Source organism: Diadema setosum, chromosome 17 (genome assembly GCF_964275005.1).
Source record: "Diadema setosum chromosome 17, eeDiaSeto1, whole genome shotgun sequence".
Taxonomy (NCBI): domain Eukaryota; kingdom Metazoa; phylum Echinodermata; class Echinoidea; order Diadematoida; family Diadematidae; genus Diadema; species Diadema setosum.
The window spans coordinates 21,555,039-21,577,907 of NC_092701.1; the positions used below are offsets into that span (position 1 = coordinate 21,555,039).

The 22,869-nt window shown below is 37.8% G+C and overlaps 1 protein-coding gene across 1 annotated transcript in view; it reads right to left on the minus strand.

The window, feature by feature from the left end:
* LOC140240950 (transmembrane protein 268-like) overlaps positions 1 to 22,869 on the minus strand; it is a 33,654-nt gene that overhangs the window by 7,445 nt on the left and 3,340 nt on the right. Inside the window, exons 2-6 of the mRNA XM_072320722.1 lie at positions 21,931 to 21,981; positions 6,701 to 7,312; positions 5,819 to 5,863; positions 1,399 to 1,511; positions 144 to 413 (exon numbers count right to left, since the gene is read on the minus strand). Coding sequence (XP_072176823.1) covers positions 144 to 413; positions 1,399 to 1,511; positions 5,819 to 5,863; positions 6,701 to 7,312; positions 21,931 to 21,981 — 1,091 coding nt within the window. The remainder of the gene's footprint in view (positions 1 to 143; positions 414 to 1,398; positions 1,512 to 5,818; positions 5,864 to 6,700; positions 7,313 to 21,930; positions 21,982 to 22,869) is intronic.

A 22,869-nucleotide genomic window follows, 5' to 3' on the forward strand; every position in this document is an offset into this window, starting at 1 on the left:
TGCTATTCACGGTTGTTGAATGTACCCCAATGCGCAGCAAATTAAGATTAAAATCAATCAAACCACCAATGCGTCCAAAATGCTACCGAGTCTTTGATAGGCACAGTAAACATTTAAAAAACAAACAAACAAACAAAACTCACTTTCCTTTTCTCATAGAAGATGATGAGGTGGAGGAGGGCGATGACCACGGCGGAGAGGACGATGGCAATGGCCAGGGCCGCGCCCACGTGGAGGGGGCCGCTCTGGTGATGGAAGTCGCTGAGGTTGCCCACGACGCCGACGATGATGAGGGCCGAGATGATAGCGCAGACGGAGGAGCTGAAGAGGCGACTGTACCACAGCGTGTACCACCGCATCTTGGGGGCCTCCAGGATGGTGGAGATCGCCGAGGTATAGTCCTGCTGGGGCACCTGAATGAGGGAGGCAAGCGACGGGGAGTTCCATCACGGAGCATTTTCCCGAAGATCTTGGGAAGAAAATTTTCTCACTGTAACTTCACAAGTTTGTACCCTCACTTTGATTTACTTTTTAAGCCAGCCGCACACTTCACAACCTGAGGTCGTACTACCTTCCAACTGTGAGACCTGGGGGGCGTTTCATGAAGGAACTTGTCGGATAAAATGTCCAACAAGTCAATTATATCCGACAAGTTTTGAGAAATTCTTTAGTCTGATTGGCTGATTTCTCTGAACTTGTCGGATATAATTGACTTGTCAGATATTTTATCCGACAAGTTCCTTCATGAAACGCCCCCCAGCATGCGACCTGACTACGCATACTCTGCAACCTGACCTTAGAACTTGCAGCCTGCTTCCCACGTGCTTTAGCAAACAGTGTGTGTGCAGCTAGTAGCTAGCTCTATAAATGCATGACCACTTGAAAAAAATTCAACATGCCAAAACCTTCCGATCGAGTCATGCGATCTAGTCCTACGACCTGACACTTGGGTGTCTGGTAACGTCAAACCGACAGTCAGAAGGTCGTACGACCTCAGGTCGTGTGGTGTGCTGCAGGCTTTAGTCATATCATTACTTTAATAGTGCCAAGGTATTTATAGTCCTGATGGGACACCAGAATGGGAGAGACAGACCCTACACATTTGTATCCATGCCAGCTTTAGAGTAGTTTGGGGGGGGGGGGGGTTCTATTTTTCACAATATTTACCTGGCTTTGTTTCCAGTTTATTTAGCTGGATGATAAGAAATATACGTGATTTTGCACATTTCACTATCGAGAACAAAAACCCAAGCCTGTTGAAAATACTAATGGATCTATCAAATTACACTACTTCGGGCATGGCAACCACTTACTGCTACGGATAAGAAGTAAAAAGAACAACTACCGGTAACACGTTCCAGTCTGTGATGAGAAAGTGTAACCAGAATGAGTGCATACCTGAACACCTTTCCTTGCCAGCTCATCTGGGCAGTAAATGGTGTCAAACCTGGCCTTACAGCAGCACTCGGTACGGGATCGGATCGTCGCAAGCTCGGCTCCGTTATATAAAGCTGCAAGCAAAGAGACCGATAGGAACGACACAAATAATATTGATGACTACCCTTTGATCAATGCTATGGTTAAAATCAAAGTAACCAAACTACAAGTAGTATGTAAAACCATGGGCAGATCAAGGAATTCCATAAAGGGGAGGTGCCTTTATGAAATTAAAGGGGGCTCAGCGCCCCCCATTTTTCTTTTTATTTCTTTTGTTTTAACAAAAAATAAAGAAGAGGCATGCGCCCCCCTCTGAATCCGCCTTTGTAAAACAGTATACATACATACCACTTGGGTATAAAGATAGATTGATTGATCAATTGCTAGATAGATAGATAGATAGATAGATAGATAGATAGATAGATAGATAGACAGACAGACAGACACACAGACAGAATCGTTTATCGTTGCCTTTGTTGTACACTGCACATGACACTTTGTCTATTTGCATATTATCTTTAGCAAAGTATATATTCCTGTTTGATGAATGACCAAAGTCAGGAACTAATGTGCCAGCAACTATTTGCATTATGCAAACTGCACTGGGCCGGGGATGTAAACTTTACCTTACCAACAGCCCCGGAATGTTTACTTTCAGTTTTGGAAATATTTCTGCTGGCTTGAAAAGGCAGCAGTGCTCACAGCTAGGGAACAACACTGTAGGAGGTCACAGGCAAAAGTGGGTTCACAGAATCTTTGACAATGTGTGAATCTAAACCCTTACTGTGCTTTATTCGCCCAGCATGAATGCCGAAATGCTTTCTCGGCCACTTGGCACAGATGCCTGGAAACTAAAATCGCAAATGAAGAGAAATATCACTTAATCCTCCTAATCCCCCATTGTGTCACCATTGCCTTCCTGTTGGACTGAGGCACATTGCTGGACCTGAGTGGGCTTGCTATTAAAGGACAAGTTCACCTTCATGAACATAAGGATTGAGAGAATGCAGCAATATTGGTAGAACACATCAGTGAGAGTTTGAGGAAAATTGGACAATCGATGCAAAAGTTATGAATTTTTAAAATTTTTGCATTGGAACCGCTGGATGAGGAGACTACTACAGCTTGTGAGTCATATGCGTACAACAGTATAAAGAAAATGTACAGAAAATTCAACATATTTTCACTTTTTTCGCATAATAAAAGAGCACTTGACTTGCCTCTTTCTAAAGGCAGGGGGAATAATATTACCCCTAACATACGCCAGTAACGAGTCAAGGGAATGTGTACTTTTTTCAAAAGATGAAATTTTGTGAAATTCTCTTTATATTTTCCTTATATTGTTGTACGCATGTGACATCTAAGTTATACATAAACTGCAGTAGTCTTCTCATCCAGCGGTTACTGCACAAAAACTTCAAAAATTCATAACTTTTGAACGGATTGTCCGATTTTCCTCAAACTTTCAATGATGTGTTCTACTAATATTGCTACATTCTCTCAATCCTTATGTTTATGAAGGTGAACTTGTCCTTTAACTTTATACAACTAGGTCAATTTGGATGGATTATTGAATTCTAATGAAAAAAAAAAAAGTATGGCAAGCTAAAGCTGATCTGAGTGCTTTATAGCAGGCATTAATAGCACGTAACACTCAAGTTGTGGAAGGAGGGCAGCATAGACCCTGCATCACAAAATCAACAAAAAGTCGCCAGACATGGATTTTTATTTACAAGGCAGATTCTGACAAAGCAGACTTTAAGCTTTAAAATGATGTACAGCTCAATACAAATGGGTTTTCCTAACTTTATATGAATAATGAAAAGAAGGTACACATTCCACAAAAGTGCTTGATGAGAAAAGAGGCTTAAAAGTTAGGGGTCTATTCAAGTGCTTGACCTCACTGAGCTGCGCTCTGTTGCAATGAATGGAACAAAAACTGAATGTAAAACTCTGCATCAACCACAATGAAGATCATCAAATTGAATTGAAATTTTGCACTCATTGAATTCATTCTATTCATTACTGATACCAACTCTGAATGCAGCAGCAGCATAGTCCTTTCAAAAGCTATCAAAGTCGAAAGTGAGGAGTGCATATATAGGGTACAGGTATTTATGAAATGAAAAGTAGCCTCTGAGACATACTTGCATGTAAGCACAATATTATGCAAAATAGTGGTCTAGAGAAACTGCTGCAAACACAACTTCCCACTCATTTTATGATCCCAAACTTTATAATTATGTAGAAGAACAACTGTACTTTCAGAATATACAAAAACTAAATATTGACAAGATTGTCCCATTTCACCTATTTTGAGTCCTCACATAAAATCAGGGCCTGCAACTTTTGTTTGTTTTGTGATGCACGGTCTCATACATCAACTAGAAAATGCCTGAAAATACAGACATTAAAAGATTCAAGGAAGGATTGAATTCTCAAAGCTACACCTGATAGTGGTGTGAGCTGAATATTGACATATATGATATATCATTCTAACCATAATGTCAGATTCAGACTAAAATTATCAAGTATAATGGCTTGCGTTTGCAGAGAGAGCTATAAACTTCAACAAAACTCGATGGGACGTGACACACTAAAAGAAAAACCTCCGGCAAGGCACAGGGAAGTCTACATACTTTCCTTCAACATTCCAACCAGAAGTAATGCTGCTTTCAAGAAAAATCAATGTGAAAAAAAAAAGCAATGAATAAATGACAGAGAAAAGCCACTTCCTTCCCACATGTCCTCACTTCTGTCGCATTCTTCCTGCATAACACTCTTGACATTTCTCCACCACTGAAGTTGTTGTTTTTTTTCTCCAAATTGGACAAAGCAAATATGAGGTAGCTGCATTCACCACTTACAGAAACCTCTCTCTTTCTCACAACAATTATGTTAAAGGGATGGTACAGTTTAGGTGGAGATGGGGCTTCGGGTTTCCAACTTTTGTTTTACATACTGAGAAACAGCTTTTATGAAATATAAAAGAGCATACAATTTTAAGAGGAATTCAAAGTTTATTTGAGGAAAATTGGTTTTGAAATGGCTGAGATATCCAAAAAACAAAGAGGTTCCAATAAAAGGTGGGACCCAACATTCATGAGGACCACTTTGTTTTACTTTGTTTGTGGATATCTCAGCTATTTTGAAACTAATTTTCATCAAACAAACTTTGAAAACCTGTTAGAAATGTATGCTCCTTAATAATTATTTCATACATGGTTTCTCATACCCCTTTCAGGTAATCGTGGATGCGGATAATAGGAGCACTAAGTCGTAAAATTTCGATTACATGAACGGGAGAGGAGTAGAAAAGTGCGCATTATTTTGATGCTGCTATTATGCGCATAATTGCAGCATGAGGAGTAGATCGAGAATACATGAACGCGTTTTACGACTTATCCGCACTAACATTCCACAGTTCGGTCAAAGGTCACTCGATTTCCCGCACAACCGCTGATTGCTGAGCTTGAGCGCGCGAGAGGTGTGCATACACGTGAGGATATTCACCGGAAACATTACGTCATTATAGAGGCGTGCGCCGTAACCATGACAAATAACTCCGTCCTTCGCACCATTATATGAACGGGTGCTCGTAAAAGTAGTGCGCACTTCATGGGATATATGAACGCGATTTTGACTACTTCATCCGCATTATTTGGATGCGGATAATTGAACCGCGATTACCTGAAAGGGGTATAAGTGTCTAGCAAAAACTTAAAAATCTGAATCCCCATCACAAAAACTATACTGCACCCTTTAAATGTTTGGAAACATGTCTGGCAGAAGCTGGGAAAATGATCTAACACAGCACACATGTTTTTCTTTCCTAAGTGCCACATCTGTTTATAATTAGAATACATGTTTGTCACATTGCGATATGAGATTATTGTGTTTTATGGATGAAATTTACTGAAGGGGGGGGGGGGGGTCTTCTATAAGGCCCGAGTACAGCTTTAGTGTCAAGAATCTATTAATTAATTTAGAAAAGAAAAAGAAAAAAAGATTGACTAAATTCTGGATGGTCGATTTAATATCTGTACGTATGAAATTACAAAAAAAAAAAAAGGAAAAAAACTTCAGCGACTTTGCACACTTTGCATATCCAAAATAAATTTGAATACCGTTACTTGGGATCACTGTATTTATGATTCAGTGTGCATAAAAAAATGGATTAGATACGCGACTGTCAGTATTTGGCCTATCATAAGTCTCTATGTCTACACTACACTTTACTTGCACACATGTACTAAGAGATAATTCTTACACTCATCTTAAACAGAAAATCAGTCTCTCTTGTTCTGGATGTTGTGTTTTTTTTTTCCCCCATCCTCAGTCAGTGCTTTAAGGCGACAACAACAGAATTTGGTCAACTTACCAGGCACGTTGCTCACAGACGCATCATGGGCACTTAGACTAGAACCTGGAAACATAAGAAACAAGACAACAACTCTGAAAATAGATGAGAAAAGCTGCAATCCTCTCTGTAATTCAGCAGAGGCCATTAGTCACACTGCATTGGCAATACATTACACAGTACCTGTCTAGACATACGCAAATTCAATGTTTATGACTCTGATGGTCTTGTTATTACCATGCCGCAAACAACTTTTACTACAATTTAGAAGAATGACAGGTTATGACTTGTTCCCATACATTTCATTTTTTTTTTCCCACTGTCAATTCATTTTACTGTTTCCAGTACATAAACCACAACTAGACCTACAACTTTATTAAGCTAAGACTAAAAATTCCATACTATCCTTCATTCTTTTCTCAGATTTCATTTGCAGTGACTGTCAACACATTACTGTGACATCAACGGGCGATTGCAACAATGTGAACAATAATCTACTTACAGTAATCAAGAATTAACTGAGGGCTGCAAACTGCATTGGGACATTAAAAGAAGATATATTTCTCTCACTTGGATATCAGAGCAAGGATCCAGTGTAAAGGGCAAGTGCCTATGCATATCAATTGCTGGGCTGTGATTTTTACCCCCTTTCAGACTGTACAAATATCTCTCATGTAACTGTGATTGTAATCTCCATTAGAAGAATTATATTTCTAATTGACATATCTTATTTTTGCGTTTGACGCAAATTGCTGTAATAACAATTCTAGAATCTTGACTTGTTAATCAAGGTCTGGAGGAGTTTTCAAATCTTGATATGCTTGATTTGTGGTGCACATTTCCCATTTGAAAAGAATCTGCAATCATTTTCTAAATTTAACCACGATGAGCATCATCACTCACCGAGATGTAGTGCAGCGACGAAGCGTTGCCAAAAGTTCCTGGAGAGAGCGTTGATGGTCGGGATGCCCTCCAGGAAGTCTGGTAGGTCCATGTCGCTGAGGAGGACCACCACCACCTTGGCGGTGTTGGTGTAGTGGGTGCGCAGGGCCCGCAGGTTCTCGTAGGTGCACCAGGGGCTGTGCATGAAGTCCGGCGAGATGAGCAGCACCAACTTCTTCGATGTCGAGATCATGTTGACGATCTTGTCCATGCGCGCCACGCCGGGGTCCCACTTGTGGTTGCCGTTCTCGCAGCCGAAGCCGTAGGCGGGCGACTCCAGCTTGCGGATGACATTGATGGCCCACTCGTCATCTTCCCAGGCAAAGCAGAAGAAGGCGTGGCTGGTCTCCTCGCCGACCAGCGGCGGCGCCATGCCCCCCTCCCGGGTGTGCCCGGGGACGTCTGCTGCGGTCTGGTTCGAGCTGGCCTCATCCGGCACAAATGGAAGACTGTCAACGGACTTGTCATCGCCGCTGTCTGCCGCGGCTAGCATCCGACCTCCCTGGTCAGCCTCCGTGTCCCAATCATCCAAGAAACTAGACGTGTGGACATCTTCGGTGTACAGAAGTTTTTCTGCGAAAATCATTGATGTGAGGGACCAAATACAGAACATGATTTAAGTCCAATGCAAATAAGAATGCACATAGAAGGCAATCAAGTACTTCTGCAGCAATGTCCTGAAATAAACTTTCAAAATTATAGTGTTCTACAACCACCGCATGAGGTAAATTGTCAAATTTGTCTCTAACACAGAATAGATTAGACATGATTACACACGTATGAATAATGTTATGGCAATACCTGAATCTCTCCATTCTAATTGATGAAAAAAAGACAAGTATATATAAGGAATGAAAAGCAATCACAACCCACATTGAAATGGGCATGGGTATTATGGTACTTGAGGATTTCCAGTACAAACCTAATTGATAGGTTCTCTGGTTTTGTTCTGCATGAATGGACCCTGATATTTGATAAGCGTAATGCTTGCACTGAGCAGAACACAGTATGATTCATGGAGAGGAAATGATGCTTTGATGAATCAATGAGATAAGACATGAAAAGAAATTTCTTCACACAAATACAAAGTGTATTAAAGAGCAGCATCATACAGTGAAGCATTTAGGCACAATTGAACTGGCAGCTGTGCAATGTATGACTGTATAAAAGACTTGAAAGGAAAACTGCAGTCGTCCAAACGGTCCTTTTTTTTTTCCATTTTGCTTGTCTTTGTTTTCACTGCTGCACCCACTGTATGTCAAAAATGAAAGTAATGTAGAGGATGGCAATACTTCTCTTCTTCTACACAACAGACAACTTTCACAGTACACTTAAATGCCAAGTTTTGAAGTTTTGTAGCTGTTATACACATACATGTAGGAATGGGATATATCACAGAGTAGACTGCTCAATACGTTGAAATATGAATACATCTATAGGCTACAATACACAAACACACACCCACATTCACCAGACGTCTGGATATTTGTTGATCTGAAATGATTGATGCTGCTGAACGACCAATAAAACGACATTCTCCTAAGCCATCTGTTAGTTTTCGTGTCGGTATTAAAGTCCGCACCGAACTTCTAAAGCCTCCTAAATCTTAATTGTCTGGGCACACAATTGACTTTGAACACACATCAATCTTGTGTGCAATCGGACGGCTGGCTAGTTGAGATGTTGTTTGAAACCGAATATGATAAGACAGGACCCCTAATCTGTGAAATATTGTGGCGGGTCTTTGCGCCAATCTATAAACGAGTCATAACAATGAATGCAAAGTTAAAGGGATTGTATAGTTTTGGTTGAGACCTAATTTCAGGTTTCTAACATTATTTGGTGAGATAATGAAAAACCTCTTATGAAATATGAAAAAGCATGTAATTCTATGGGGAATTCAACGTTTATTTGATGAAAATTGGTTTTGAAATGGCTGAGATATCCAAAACAGAGCGATTCTAATAAGTGTGGGACCCACACTTTATTACGGTCACTTTGTTTTACATTGTTTTTGGATGTTTCAGTCATTCCAAACCTGATTTTCATCAAATAAACTTTGAATACAATGTACCTCTTAAATGGTATGTTCTGTGCTATATCATAAATATCATAAGTGTTTTCTTGGTATCTCGCAACAAGTTAAAAGCCCAATTCTCATCTCCACCAATACTATGCCATCCCTTTAAAGCACACTTGCCGAAGCAAAAACTTTAGATTTTCGGCATTTTCTTGCTCATGTCCTTCCTGTCCAGTGACAGGTTGTCTGACCTGCTTTCTATTCTGATGTGTAGATCAACAAAACCCTTTGTACATAAATCCCATCAAAATAGAAAGGGGTCATAAACTGTACAAAGACAACAGACATCTACACCATCTCATCAAGTTGACACACAGATGTAATGCTGCCTGAAATGAATGAATTTACACCATGACTTTTTTCTGTTGTTGAATCGTCGCTTCAATCCACAAGAAATGTAGCTCTCGTATAGTGGGGCATATGTTTGGCATGGCACAAATATCAGCGAATATATTGGTGATGTACAAGTGTACATGTATCAAATGGTAAATGGATGCAGAAATCTTGCACAGAAATGACACAGACAGCATGAACTCAACAAATTCTTTTTAATGATATTCCTTTTGACTACGAACTATCAGTCCTCTACAGAAATGGCAACTTTCAGAACTTTTTCTCTACAATTAATAACTGGCAGGAATAGTAAACCACAGAATATACAGTATTGTAATTTTATCACACAGTACATCACATAATGCTACAATCAGTGTGCATGTTCTTCATGACCCCAGCTACAGCCTGAAATACAATACACAGGCAAAAATACAACAAAAATGTATGAGGAAATCCTACTGCTATGAAAGTGAACAATGAATAAAAGCTCTAGAGCAATCTTTGCATGATTAAAGGGTATGAATTCATAGACTATTCCAGTAAAACTGAATTATATGCTGGTACTTTCAAATAAGATAATATATAATATATCAATTTCTATTCATACTGCTGAATATGTGTTGCAGTGATATATGATCCATGCTTGGAGAAAAAAAAAACCACAACAACAACAAACAGCTTTACAATGTTCCACCTGCACTCTGAAAGAATGAAGTGTGCATTCTGGATGTTAAAAGAATTTACATTATGTTGCCATACTACACGTACAAGCGGGGGATGTAAGACACTAGTGACATTAATGGTCTATATTGGCAAGAGTATGATAACACAATTTGCTTCCCTGGCTGATGTGACTGATTTTGTTGTTGTTGTTGTTGTTGTTGTTGTTGTTGTATGCTTTTGTTTGTGTTTTGCGAGCTGGAAGACACTGAAGAACATGGAGAATGGAAATAACAAGAATTAATGGTCACCAAGAATATACATAATGTTGAAAACAACCATCATCATCATAATTATCATTACCATGATAAATATCAAAAGTAGGAGTAGTAGCAGCTTCAGAAAGAATGTATATCTATAGCTCAGCAAACTAAAAAACAAGTAACAGGGCATCTTTCATTCATCTACATATCCCATGTGAAATGCACAGGTCTTTGGGGGGAGGATGTTGAGTATGGTGTGGCAATGGTCCATATGTAGTCTTCAAACACAAGTGATAGATTATATGTATAAATAGTGTTTCTTCAAATTTACAGTGTAAACAGATCAGATTTCTGTGTCCCAAACACACCAGCATAAGGTACAGTATGTACACTGTATGCAAACCATTCGGTATTTTGTACGTATTGCTGAAATGATTATAATTATGTATGTTGTGTTGCATTTTTCCTTCTTTTATGAAGGATACACATCCTCGAAAAATGTTTCATTCATGCGCACAAAAGAAGTCAGTCATACACATTGTATAATCATGTATCACCACAGTGTACATATAACCGATGTGGGTGCACACTTTGTGCACCTATGTGAGTGTGCACCTATATACAGACTGTATGTATCTGATGCTTCAATTTCAAAGTGTTAGAATCTGATAATAAATCAAGTTAACAACCAGTTAGAATTTCCTTTAATCTCCACAAGTGACAAAAGAATAGGAAATGAACTGCAAACGGTTCAGTTCCTGATTTATGCAATGTCTGTACACCTGTAAGCCTAAATTTTACACATTTGTTTGTTTGTTTTTGAACAATATACCATATTTATGATTGATAACAAGCTCGATCACAGTGATGGGTGAAATTAAGAATAGTATATCAACTAGAGAGAACCTTAGAGTTCATATTAACAACCAGAACTCACAAGGTTTGAATGTACTGTAAATGAAGGAAGAGCAGTGATGGCACATGAATCGTTGACACAGGTAATGTTGCAATTTAAATACATCTGATGGAATGCGTATTTGTACAATAAAGTCATGACAGATGTACTCGGGGTTGCCCGACAATTGATTTGGTTACATACTATACTGGCGTGAATTACACAAGATACTATGCATGGACAAAACTACTCTGCAATGACTGGCAACGTTATAAAAATCTAATAAACTTTTGATGATAGAATGGAGCAATGCCACAAATCGATATTGAGGAGAAACAATTTTGTAGTAATAAACAAGTGTACAATTCATACACACGCACTCCGGACACATCAGTGGGAGATTCATTTCAGCATTAGAATTTCTGCTGGGAGACTCACATGTCAGTGCTCCCTGACAAATGTGAAGTTACCATACTACTATTTTTAGCAAGCCTGTGATTGACAGAGTTGCCTATGGCTATACATTGTAGATGGTAATTGTCACGAACATAAAGACCTCTACATATTTGGCTTGCTAAGAGCAAGGTCAGTCACTTGCACTGGATGACAGAAATAGGCCTAATTATACAAGAAAATGAAACAAAACAAAACCAAATATCAACTGTCAAGACTCCTGACGTTAGTGTATTCATCCCATAGGACTAAGGGTGCATTTATGCTCAATTTCCGAAGGCAAAATCAGCGTTTTGAAATGCTGATTCAAAACGCTGATCCAAACTGCCTCTAAAGTTTAATGGAGGTACTGACTATGCTATAAATGTGTCTGTATGACCTACAGTACCAACAGGGAGCTCGAGCTAGAAAGCACAACATGTGTCATTGTACATTGCCGAATATCGATATATATTCAATAAGGCAGCTGGCTGGGTAGGTGCATTTTCACATGAACTGGAAAGACATTGAGATGATGTCATTATAGACTTTATCTAGGCTTATGTGTTTTGTGTTTATGCTTCCCCTGTAAAATGTGATTAGAGAGAAACTCTGATTGTAAATGCACACATTTATGCAAAATTTGGATCAGCTTTTTAAAAAGTTGTTAATATCGCTGTGAGTCGGGACACAATCATGTTTTCCACTAATCACATTCCAAAACACTGATTATGGCCAAAAAAAAAGTTGAACATAAATGCACGTTGAATGAATACATGGGGGGGGGGGGGTGTTGCTCTTACACCTCCCTGCATTTATAAACCATGATATCTGATGTAAGCTGTCACAAGAACTAGAACTTTAATTTGTGTTTTCCTTTCGACAAAAAGTATTTCATTTTAACAGTTACTATGTCTTTGACATGGTAGCATTTGAGAGTTCATTGTACTTAAAAAAAAAAAAAAAAATTAACAGTTATAATCATCTCATTGGAAATAGGAGTACAGGAGAGTTAAAACTGGAAAGTTCATTAGGGCCATTCTCTGCTAAAGCGTTCAAAAACTGAAAATATGTGTCGCCAACGTTCCCACGATTATTTCCATTGCTAAAGGCCTGGATTGAATTGCCAGAATTGTCTATGTAACACCTGAGGGTTTGAGGAGAAAAGTAAAAAAAAAAAAAAAAAAAAGTTGTCGCATGCGTAAATTTTGAAATATCCACTGGTAAAGTTGGAGAAGTATCCCAAAACCCAATGTCGCCGCAATCATGTACATTTTGTATTATGCTAAAAAATTATACAAAATGAGCTTAAACCCAACATGATATTGGTAAATATAATTAACGTCTGATATATTTATGCATAAACAAGCCAAAATTTGAAATCTTCCACGTCATTTCCCTCCGGAGCTCACTGAAGGTGTGTCGCCAAAATTCATGTCAGATACGTTACCAAAATATTTTCATTGATAAATTAGTGAAAATAGCAGACGTGAGATACGACAATACATGTTTAATATCAGATGGATATACTTTATCAAATACAGTTAAGTTTGATTTTCTGTTTCTAAATTTCGGTTTTCAAAATCAGACCATTGTCTCCAAAAACGCATTTTCCACATTTTTTTCGCAACAGATACGTTACTTATAAATCATGACCCCCTACAAAAGTGTTTGATGTAATATTGTTTAATTGTACATTGATTAAGACCTTTTGAGATTATGCATCATCACAAAAAATAATTACCCATTCCTTGCAAATGTTTAACAGTTATTGCGCTTTGAAAAAAGTGCGATCAGATACGTTACGTCAGATACGTTACGTCAGATACGTTACTGAAATATGCGCGCTCTGTGAGCGTAATTTTCCGCTCATGATTACGCAAATTTTGCAAAGAGAGCGTCTCGTTTATCATGTGCTGCAGTCACTTTTTTCATGGCTACCCTGTGTGGAGCGCTCGGTAGTCGTTTCGACGGAGCATTTACAGTAAATTTTCACCGTTCCTCGGAAGACATCTCGTAAATGCGTTTGTCAAAATAATCTTTAGATAATAACGGTACATTTGGCATGTTTATGATATCAATAGTTTATGTTTAATGCTAATTTAGTACAAGTGCACCACCTATGCTATACATTTATTCAGTTGTCAGTAACTCGATCATGAATCTAATATTGTGTGTTGTGCCACAAAAAGCTGGTAACGTATCTGACAGGTGCGGTAACGTATCTGTCGGTTAAGATCTGGTGGTTTTTTAATAAGTTATTGTGCCGGTAGACGAATCATTTCTTCCCTAACTGCTTTGAAATGAAGCATAATGATACTTATGATTATCATTACTATTATCATTATCATTATTATTGGTATTTTCATTATTATTATTATTACTATAAGGTCTATCTTTAATAATACATTATTATTGGTCGACATCGCACCGAACTTAATACTGATCCACCCATCTCTGTCCTTCATTATACATACATACATACATACATACATGCATGTGTGTGCGTGTATTACATATTTTATCTTCTTTATTTTTTCCTTAATAAAGTAGAGGCCTGCATTTTCAGATATTTCACTTACCACTTTGCGCTCTTTCTCTTACCTTACATGTACAGTATATGTTTACTTGTCACCTGTTTAGTCTCATTGTTTATATTTAGGTTAGATCTCATTAAGTTTTTGATTCCAGATTCTTTAATGCAGGCAGTATTCATCTTACATTGGCTAGTTATGACTAGTTGAATTCTTTTTTACACTACTATGATGAACATAATTATTTTGATAATCATTTTCTTGGTTTCATTTCTTCTTCAGAAAATGGGGAAAACACGAGCACAAATACAAAAGGCCTGTACAGGAAAAGGAAGAAATTAAATTACCCATCCTTCCTACAAAATGAAACATATAGCCAGGCGAGATATCGTAAACCTGTAGCAGATTTGTCAAGTTCACTTCAATTTAAAAGACGGGCATTAAACAGGATTCACACTCGAAAGTACAGGTATTGGCGTATATATCATGATGATCATATTTTCATTTTTGCTTAAATTAATTGTTTGTTTAGAAGTAAAACAAAGGTCCATAACAAAATTATTTTATTCAATTTGATAATCTAATAGATAGAAATTCAAAAATTTGCAACTATACAGAGAAAACCGTTTTCTGCATGGTGATAGAGAGAATATCATACGTCATGAACAAATTAATAAACTTGTATAAATAAGAACTCAATAAATGAATATATAAATAAATCAATATATAATAATCATATATATAATATATATAGGATATATGATGCACTGTCATTACAGGACAAAGAGAAAGAGCGCTACAGTACAAACAATAAGGCATTATTTCACATTTTCTTTAACCCATCAAGTACGTGCTGCACTACAGTACATGAAAGTCATTTCCGATTTGCTCAAATAAATTGAAAACCATTTGAAAATTGAAATCTCACTTTTCTCATCCAAATTGACACCATTTCCAGCAGCATGACCTTTGAAATATTTGACTTTGCATAAAAAACATTGAAATATCGCATTTTAAAGGAATCTTCTGTAAAATGAAGACTTCTATGTTGCAAATTTAAAGTTGTAATGTGAAAATTGTCTCCTTAAAACTCAAATTTTATAAGTTTTCGACCTTGATGGGTTAACATCTGTAATTATGGATGTGGAGTTATATTTACATGTTTTTAATTTATGGCAAATCGTGTAAAATGCTATTGTAAATATGTGTTAATTACATAACTTAATCATAAAAATCATATCTTAAGCGTATGTTAGGACATTGCTTGAAAATACTTAGATTGCCTGCTTGAATATCAATTGAATTTTCATGCGGGCACTGTTGAAATGTAGCCGACGAATATGCATTACACAGTGTACTATCATGCATCCTTCTTATGGAGACAGATCTCCTCTAATGTTAATATTGGATGCGTATCAAAAAGGGATTTTCTATGATATGTGATCAGAACAGGCTACTAAAATGTGTCACCTCGATATGAATAATGACGACAGGCACACAAATACTGCATTTTATCATTTATTACACACAGGAATTACAATAGATACACTTACAATGATGTTTCGATTCTGCCAGGTGCCAGAGAAGGTTACATGATTTATTTGCTAGGCAGAAAATGGATAATTATTTTTTTGTCAGATACGTTACCATGACTTTTACCGTGAAACTGATATGTTAATGAAGAAGCATGTGAATTCACTGATTCGCATATTCAGTCTTTTTACTCTTTTACAATGAGCATAAGTAATACAAAACATGAAAAAGTCTTTCTGATGTGATTTACACCGATATACGACAAGTTACTATTGCAACAGATACGTTACCATGATAAGATTATCAAAAAACTTCCTTTGGTGATTCAGTCATTTACCAAAGTTTGTAACTATGCAAAATAATATAATTGTAACATTGTTTTAAATCTATTTGTGTGCCTTTACAATTTGAGCTCTTCACCACACATGGTTTAGAATTTACGGAAAATTAACAATTAGATTATTGGATAAATGTACAGTTCTGATATACAGATACTCACAATGTTACGACCAAAATCACTCTGAGAATGATCGCACAAAAGAAACAATCAACTAATGTTCAGGCGGTTTATTAACAGCGATATTGTGGGTACAGACTCGTAATCGGTTTTCACATCAGTACAATAATGATCAATAGAAACAATTACAAATCGGTAATAGAATCACTTACATATTATGTTATCAAGTAGTCCTTTGAAAATGTTCAGATACGAGGTTCGATGCACCGATGAATGATCCTTGACGCACCGATGAATGATTCCTCCGACGTAACTCCAAAGGCACAGGTTGCATTAATCCACAGTATAAATCCGGGGTAAAGTCCACGATAGATGTCCACAGCGAAACGTGTAGAATCCAAACGTTATGACGACCACGTCCAATTGCGGCGTTGAATGATGATTCACTTTATAATGTCCCGCAAGGACTCCAGCCCGTCACAGCTTTGCCGTAACAATGTCCGTTGACATTAAAATATGGAGTCTGTCTCCAACGTAGGCAAATTAATTCTCTGCAGGCAAAATGTCTCCCAGGCCTTATCTCCACAAACACAGTTTGTATAGCAGGTCAGCAGGTAACACAGAACTGACTATAACAAGTCGCTTCAGAGCCAGAAGTGACGTAACTCTCAGAGCAGAGGTGTTGGGTACTCTGCCTACTGCAGAATTTCTCCAGCTTATATACTATCCATTCACCCCTTTCTAGTACATTCTGTAATTTTCTCCAACCTGGGGCCACATACCTGAACATACTAGCAAGTCCAAATTCCAGGAATCCTGGATGACTCACTGCCTAATATGTGCATAACATCATTGCCAAAATTAACTACCAATCACATTGGGTTACAAGGGCAGTGCCTCACTCAGCCAGCACTTCCTAGAATTTTCTGGAATGGGTTAAATCATTCTAGATTGAGTGAGCTATAATGTACATGTATTTCCTGTCACATGCATACATGTACTGTAGCTACATTGTATACCACATAGAAAATTCTCCACTGATCTGGTCAGCCTGTATGTACTATATCTATATCATATAGAATGTTCTCCATTAATCTGGTCACCCTGTGTACATACACATTAAACAACCATGCATACAGCCTTGATACATGTACATAACTACTTGTGTGTACATTTGTGACAACAATACCTTTGAATTTTGATATATACAGTCAAATTTGATAGTAATTGGAGACAGAAAGTGTTACTCTTCCTGCTCTGAGCTCAAAATTCAAAAACAGATAGAGCACATTCATTAAAAGAGGTATCAATATCAATACGAGTTACGAAAAAGATGCAGAGACAGATACGTTACCATGGACATGTGGTCATTTGCGAGATTGTTATTCCAAAAGTGTACAATAAAGCCTTTTGGAAGATGGTCATTTTCGGTCGTGTTGGCCATCCATGTAGTTGAAACCAATTTAATCAAATATATTGGCATTTTTGTTCTTTGCATGTCTAACTGAAATCAAGTGAAAAAAAAAGTTAGGAAATATATACAAATTTTTGCGTGGACTCCTTATCAATCCAGCAAGAAGACAAAGTATATAATGAGTTTGTCTTTATTCTTACTTTAAAAAGGCAATTCGTGTTGTTGTACAGGATCAGACGCCATTCTTGGGTGAAGTTCGGTTTCAAATAGTCCGATATATTGATCTAAACCTGTTTTATACCATGCTGTGTCCTACCGGTAACGTATCTGTCATAGAGTTATATAGAGAAATGTATGCCCCACTTTGTGCCATTGTTACATTGTAAATGCGTTCCTTTGGGAATTTACTGTGTTTTGTTTCTTATCCAGCAAGTGTTGTTGTTTATATAAAGACAAATTTTGAACAAATATTTCGTGGTTGATTTTTGGGTTTTACTCTGACTGAAATTGAACACTTTATGTGAGAATGGCCCATTAGCAGGGGGTAACTTTTAATTCACACTGATGGATTTGTGTATCTGTATGTGTATGCATGGGAACAAAATCTATAATATATAAAAAAGAAAACAACTAATTTTCACTCCTGAACATAAACCACAATTGAATTACTTAGGAGGTTAATACTGAGGAATGTCCTAGGGTCAAATTTGCCAACATGGGAATACAGTACATGTATCTTCAGCTGCACTTGGAGCAACTTAGTCTCTCTTCCAGACATCAACTAAAAACAGGACTTACAAGAGCCACAATTTCTCAGGTCTCTATGACAAAAAAATAATAATGATGTTGATAATGACAATAATAGAAATAATAACAACAATGATAATAATAGTAATAATGATAAAAAGGATAATAATAATAACAATAATAATAATAATAATAATAATAATAATAATAACAATAATAATGTGGTTTAGCTAGGGAGACTATATGAGACAATTCTTAGGGAACAAGTTGCTCTCAGGCTGCGTTTATCCAAAAACTTTCTGAGGCAGAATCACATCCTAAACACGTTTGAGGCATTTTCAGGGGTTAGATAAATGCAACCGTGTTTTCAAACGCGTTTAGAAACACAGTTTTGAAATGCCTTTCAAAGGGCGTTTTGAAACACGTTTGAGACCATGATCGCGGTTCTGTAAGTAGATAAACGCAATGATGTTTTGAAACGCGTTTATATCTCATGGTCAAATCCCAGCTGTTTCCGTTTGTGCTCTCTACCCATTATTTGTGTGTGACTGAGGAGGCATGTTTGGTGGTATGCAGTTGACCTTTACTTCCCAGGTCAAACGGCGCAAAGCAGCTGCGCAGTGACTCCACTCAAATCGCGATTGTATGATGGTTAGATAAACGCAGCTCCCTGAGAATCGCGTTTCAAACCACGTTTTCAAACCACGTTTGCAAACACCGTTCCAAATGCGTTTTGAAACGTGATTCTCTCTCTCAAGTTAGATAAACGCAGCCTCAGATGCAAGGTGCACTACATGAACCTTACTCTAGATAGCAAAAGGAAGCAAGTGACACATCATCCCAATATGAGTTGTTTGTATACTGAACCAAGGAGTTTAGAGTACCGTACCTTGACTGAATGTACTGTACGAGCTGAAATTTTCGCGGCAGTTATATTTTCGCGAATTTCGCGAATCGCCTTTGAACCGCGAAAATAACAACATGCCAAAATAACAATGCGTGAATAACTAAGTTCAGTTAGACCCTCGCAACCGCGAAATTAACAAGATGCGAAAATGTCCTCCAAGTAGCAATTCGCGAAAATATCTGTACGCGAAAATTTCAGCTCGTACAGTACTACATTTTGTTGGAATATCAACATCTGCAGAAATACTAATTTCATCCAGACATTAAATCATTGCACTCGATGCCATCTTACATTTTTCTCGGGTACACTAAATAATTTTCATTTGATACTCATTTGTTCTTTTGCAAACGTATGGCATTATGAGTTTTGCAAAGAAGGGGGCTTTTGAGCTCTATCTGCTCGACCTGTCTGAAGAAGGGAAGAGATACACAAAGGTTTACACTGTAAGTCTGGAATGAAGGTTAACAGCCATATGGCTTCACAGCACCAATCATGGAAGATGTAATACATGGGTAAGCACTTGCACAGATGTTTTGGGACTGGTTTGTGTCCCCCCCCCCCCACACACACACACACACATAGTTCTTTCAACAACAACAACAACAACAACAACAACAAAACACACACACTCTTTACAACACAATGCAAAAATTGATCATTTTTGCATATTTATAACACTTGTAAAGAAATCACCAACTACCAGTCCTGTGATCTGACATCCTCATGTAAAAGTCTGTTAAAGGGTGTGTACAGTTCTGGTCGAGGTGAGGATTTAGCTTTAACGTTTTGCGAGATATTCAGAAACCACTCTATGAGATGTCAAAGAGCATGCAGTTCTAAGGGGTATCAAAAGTTTATTCGATGAAAATCGATTTTGAAATGGCCGAGATATCCAAAAACAAGGTGAAACAAAGAGATCCTAATAAAGTTGTGGCATGTCGCCTTTTATTATCAGCACTTTTTTGGATATCTCAGCCATTTGAAAACCAATTTTCATCAAATAAACGTTGAATCCTTCTTAAAATCACATGCTTTTTCATATTTCATAAAAGGCTTTTCATTATCTCACTTAGGAATGTTCAAAACATGAATCCCCACCTCAACCAGTACTGTACAGTCCCTTTAACCTCGATTTTTTTTTTTAATTCTTCGCGATAAGTGCCTGTTACAAAGTGTGTGAACTGCACACACCCATGAAATCACACACACACACACACACACACACACACAATTTAATGTACACGTTGTACATTCGACTCCCATATCATACTAGGCATGGGCAAGGATGAATTGCCTCATATTCCAGTCATTGCACAGTCTAGGAATTTAAAGAGCTCTGCCTGCAGCGGAGTGAGTTTTTTGGCCATGAGCGAATGGAGGTGAACAATAGGCCCGTTCACACACAAGGGAAAAAGTGCGATTTAAAAATCGATTTTCTTATCGCGATCAAAATTTCGAAATTTTTTCCAGTGTGGACAGAAAAATCTCACTAATTACCGCGATCCTTATCGCGATCCAACTCGCACTATTAGTGCGATTTTTCAGAATAATCGCAATTATTTTGCCAAGCGTCGTGTGTGTGAGCGCGATCGAGATTCGGAAATCGGTATTTTTAGTCCCATCGTTCGTAGCACGTGCGAAACTCTATTGGGACTGCAGGGTCAGTCTTCGGTCATGCAAGATTCGCGCATGCGCAGTTTAGCCACTGATCGTTCTTTCCTTGCTGCGAAGTGCGATTTTTCCCTGTGTATGAACGGTCGAAAAAAAAATCGAAATTTGGATCGCGACTGATATTTCGATTTTCGTTGTTTGTGAACGGGCCTAATGTTGCATCATGACTAAAAAACTGAAATCCCTCTGTGTGTGAATGGGCCTAGCCTGGAAATTTAATTTGTACAATGTACCAGTATAAAGGAAAGGTTCTTTTTTGGGGGGGGGGCAGGAATGGTGGATGAGAGAAAAATGAAGCTGAGGATCTAAAGGAAGAGGGTAGGTGAGCTCATGTTTGGCTGGAGTAATGAATTTATGTTTTTGATGAGCATTTTTGCAAATTTTGTTCCTTTTTGTTTGTTATGTTTGGCAGCATGATAACTGCAAACACACCTGTACACACACATTTGTTCATAAATTTAACACAAACTGACATAATTTGGGGGTCCAATGCATACTAACAACTGTTTGAAGATGGCGAAGTTATAGTAAATAAATACAAATCTGGTCAATCTTCCCTTTAATACCAATCTCCCCTTCACAGTAAGTAAAGTGTATGAGTAAAACACACATCTGTAATCATTCCTTGTGTTATAAGAGTACATTCTCATTAGCTTGCCTACCAAGGCATTGACAATAGAAGTTTGCACCCTATGCCACTGCCCAAGTACATTTCGGTATCAACCACTATGAGCAAAACTTTGCTTCTTTCTCTTTCAAGTGAATGTTCTTTGCCAAAACTACACTCGGCATGGGTGAGAAATAAATGATGTGATTTTGGTGATGATATTTATGGATGAGTGGAACATGTTCACTTGGTGAACTACCTTTCTCTGGTTCTGGTCTCGCTGGATCTTCTTCATCCTCATCCTTTTCTGGTGATTACAAAATTGGCAGCAAGGAATGATAAAAGTCATACGACATATTACAATATCTTTGAATCAGTGCTTTATACACTGTAGGCCTACTACATACACCACATTTGTGGGGTCTTCATTTTCGCAAATCAAATGGTACAGTATTGACAATAGAAGTTTGCATCCTATGCCACTGCCAGGTACATTTCGGTATCAACCACTATGAGCAAAACTTTGCTACTTTCTCTTATAATCAAGTGAATGTTCTTTGCCAACACCACACTTGGCATGGGTGAGAAATAATGATGTGATTTTGGTGATTTTGGTGGTTTTTATGGATGAGTGGAACATGGTCACTTGGTGAACTACCTTTCTCTGGTTCTGGTGCTGTTGGAGCTTCTTCATCCTCATCCTTTTCTGCTGATTACAAAATTGGCAGCAAGGAATGATAAAAGTCATACGACATATTACAATATCTTTGAATCAGTGCTTTATACACAGCAGGCCTACTACAGTACATATACTACATTTGTGGGGTCTTCATTTTTGCAAATCAAATGTTAATCAAGGTCACCTTTGCAGAATACTCCACCTTGATTCTGCATAAATCTGTTGGCAGTTGCTATCAAATAGTGTAGCCTGTATTGTGCACACAATACACAGAATTCTATTTGAAACAAGATAAAAGTGTATTTTGTGTACACTGTACTGTGTATCTAGCCTTGCTCAGGTATATAAAATACCATCTATTTTACGTACTCGTGCACAACAGATAGCATGACATATGAGTTGTACCATTCTCAAACCCTGGTAAAGCCTTGTGGCCATTTCAATTGATGTATTATAGTGGCAAATGTTTATGCTCACTGTTTACTTTTGTATTTACCAGGTATCTTTTCTTGGTGAAGAGGGTTGGATTGCAGACATTCTACATCATAAAAATACCATAGTACATGCGAGATAAAATGCAATAGAATAGCTTTTGCATAAAAAATAATGCATTCTTGTCAAGAATCAGCATTTAATGTTGCATGAATCACAGAAGACCTGTTAGCAGGGAGAACAAGATTGTAGCACAACCACCTGTGTTGGGGGAAGGCATTCCACAGAAAAAAAGGGAAAAGACACAAACAGACATTCACATGCGGTACCATTCCTTTGAACATGTACACGCACAATGCAAACAAGACAGGCTTACTACTGAATTATGGTGCCTATTTGAGTTCCTATTGCGACCTTTGAGACTTGGCTGTTTGCTGTGTAGTACACACACAATAAAACTCCTTTACACTGTGGAAACACTGTACA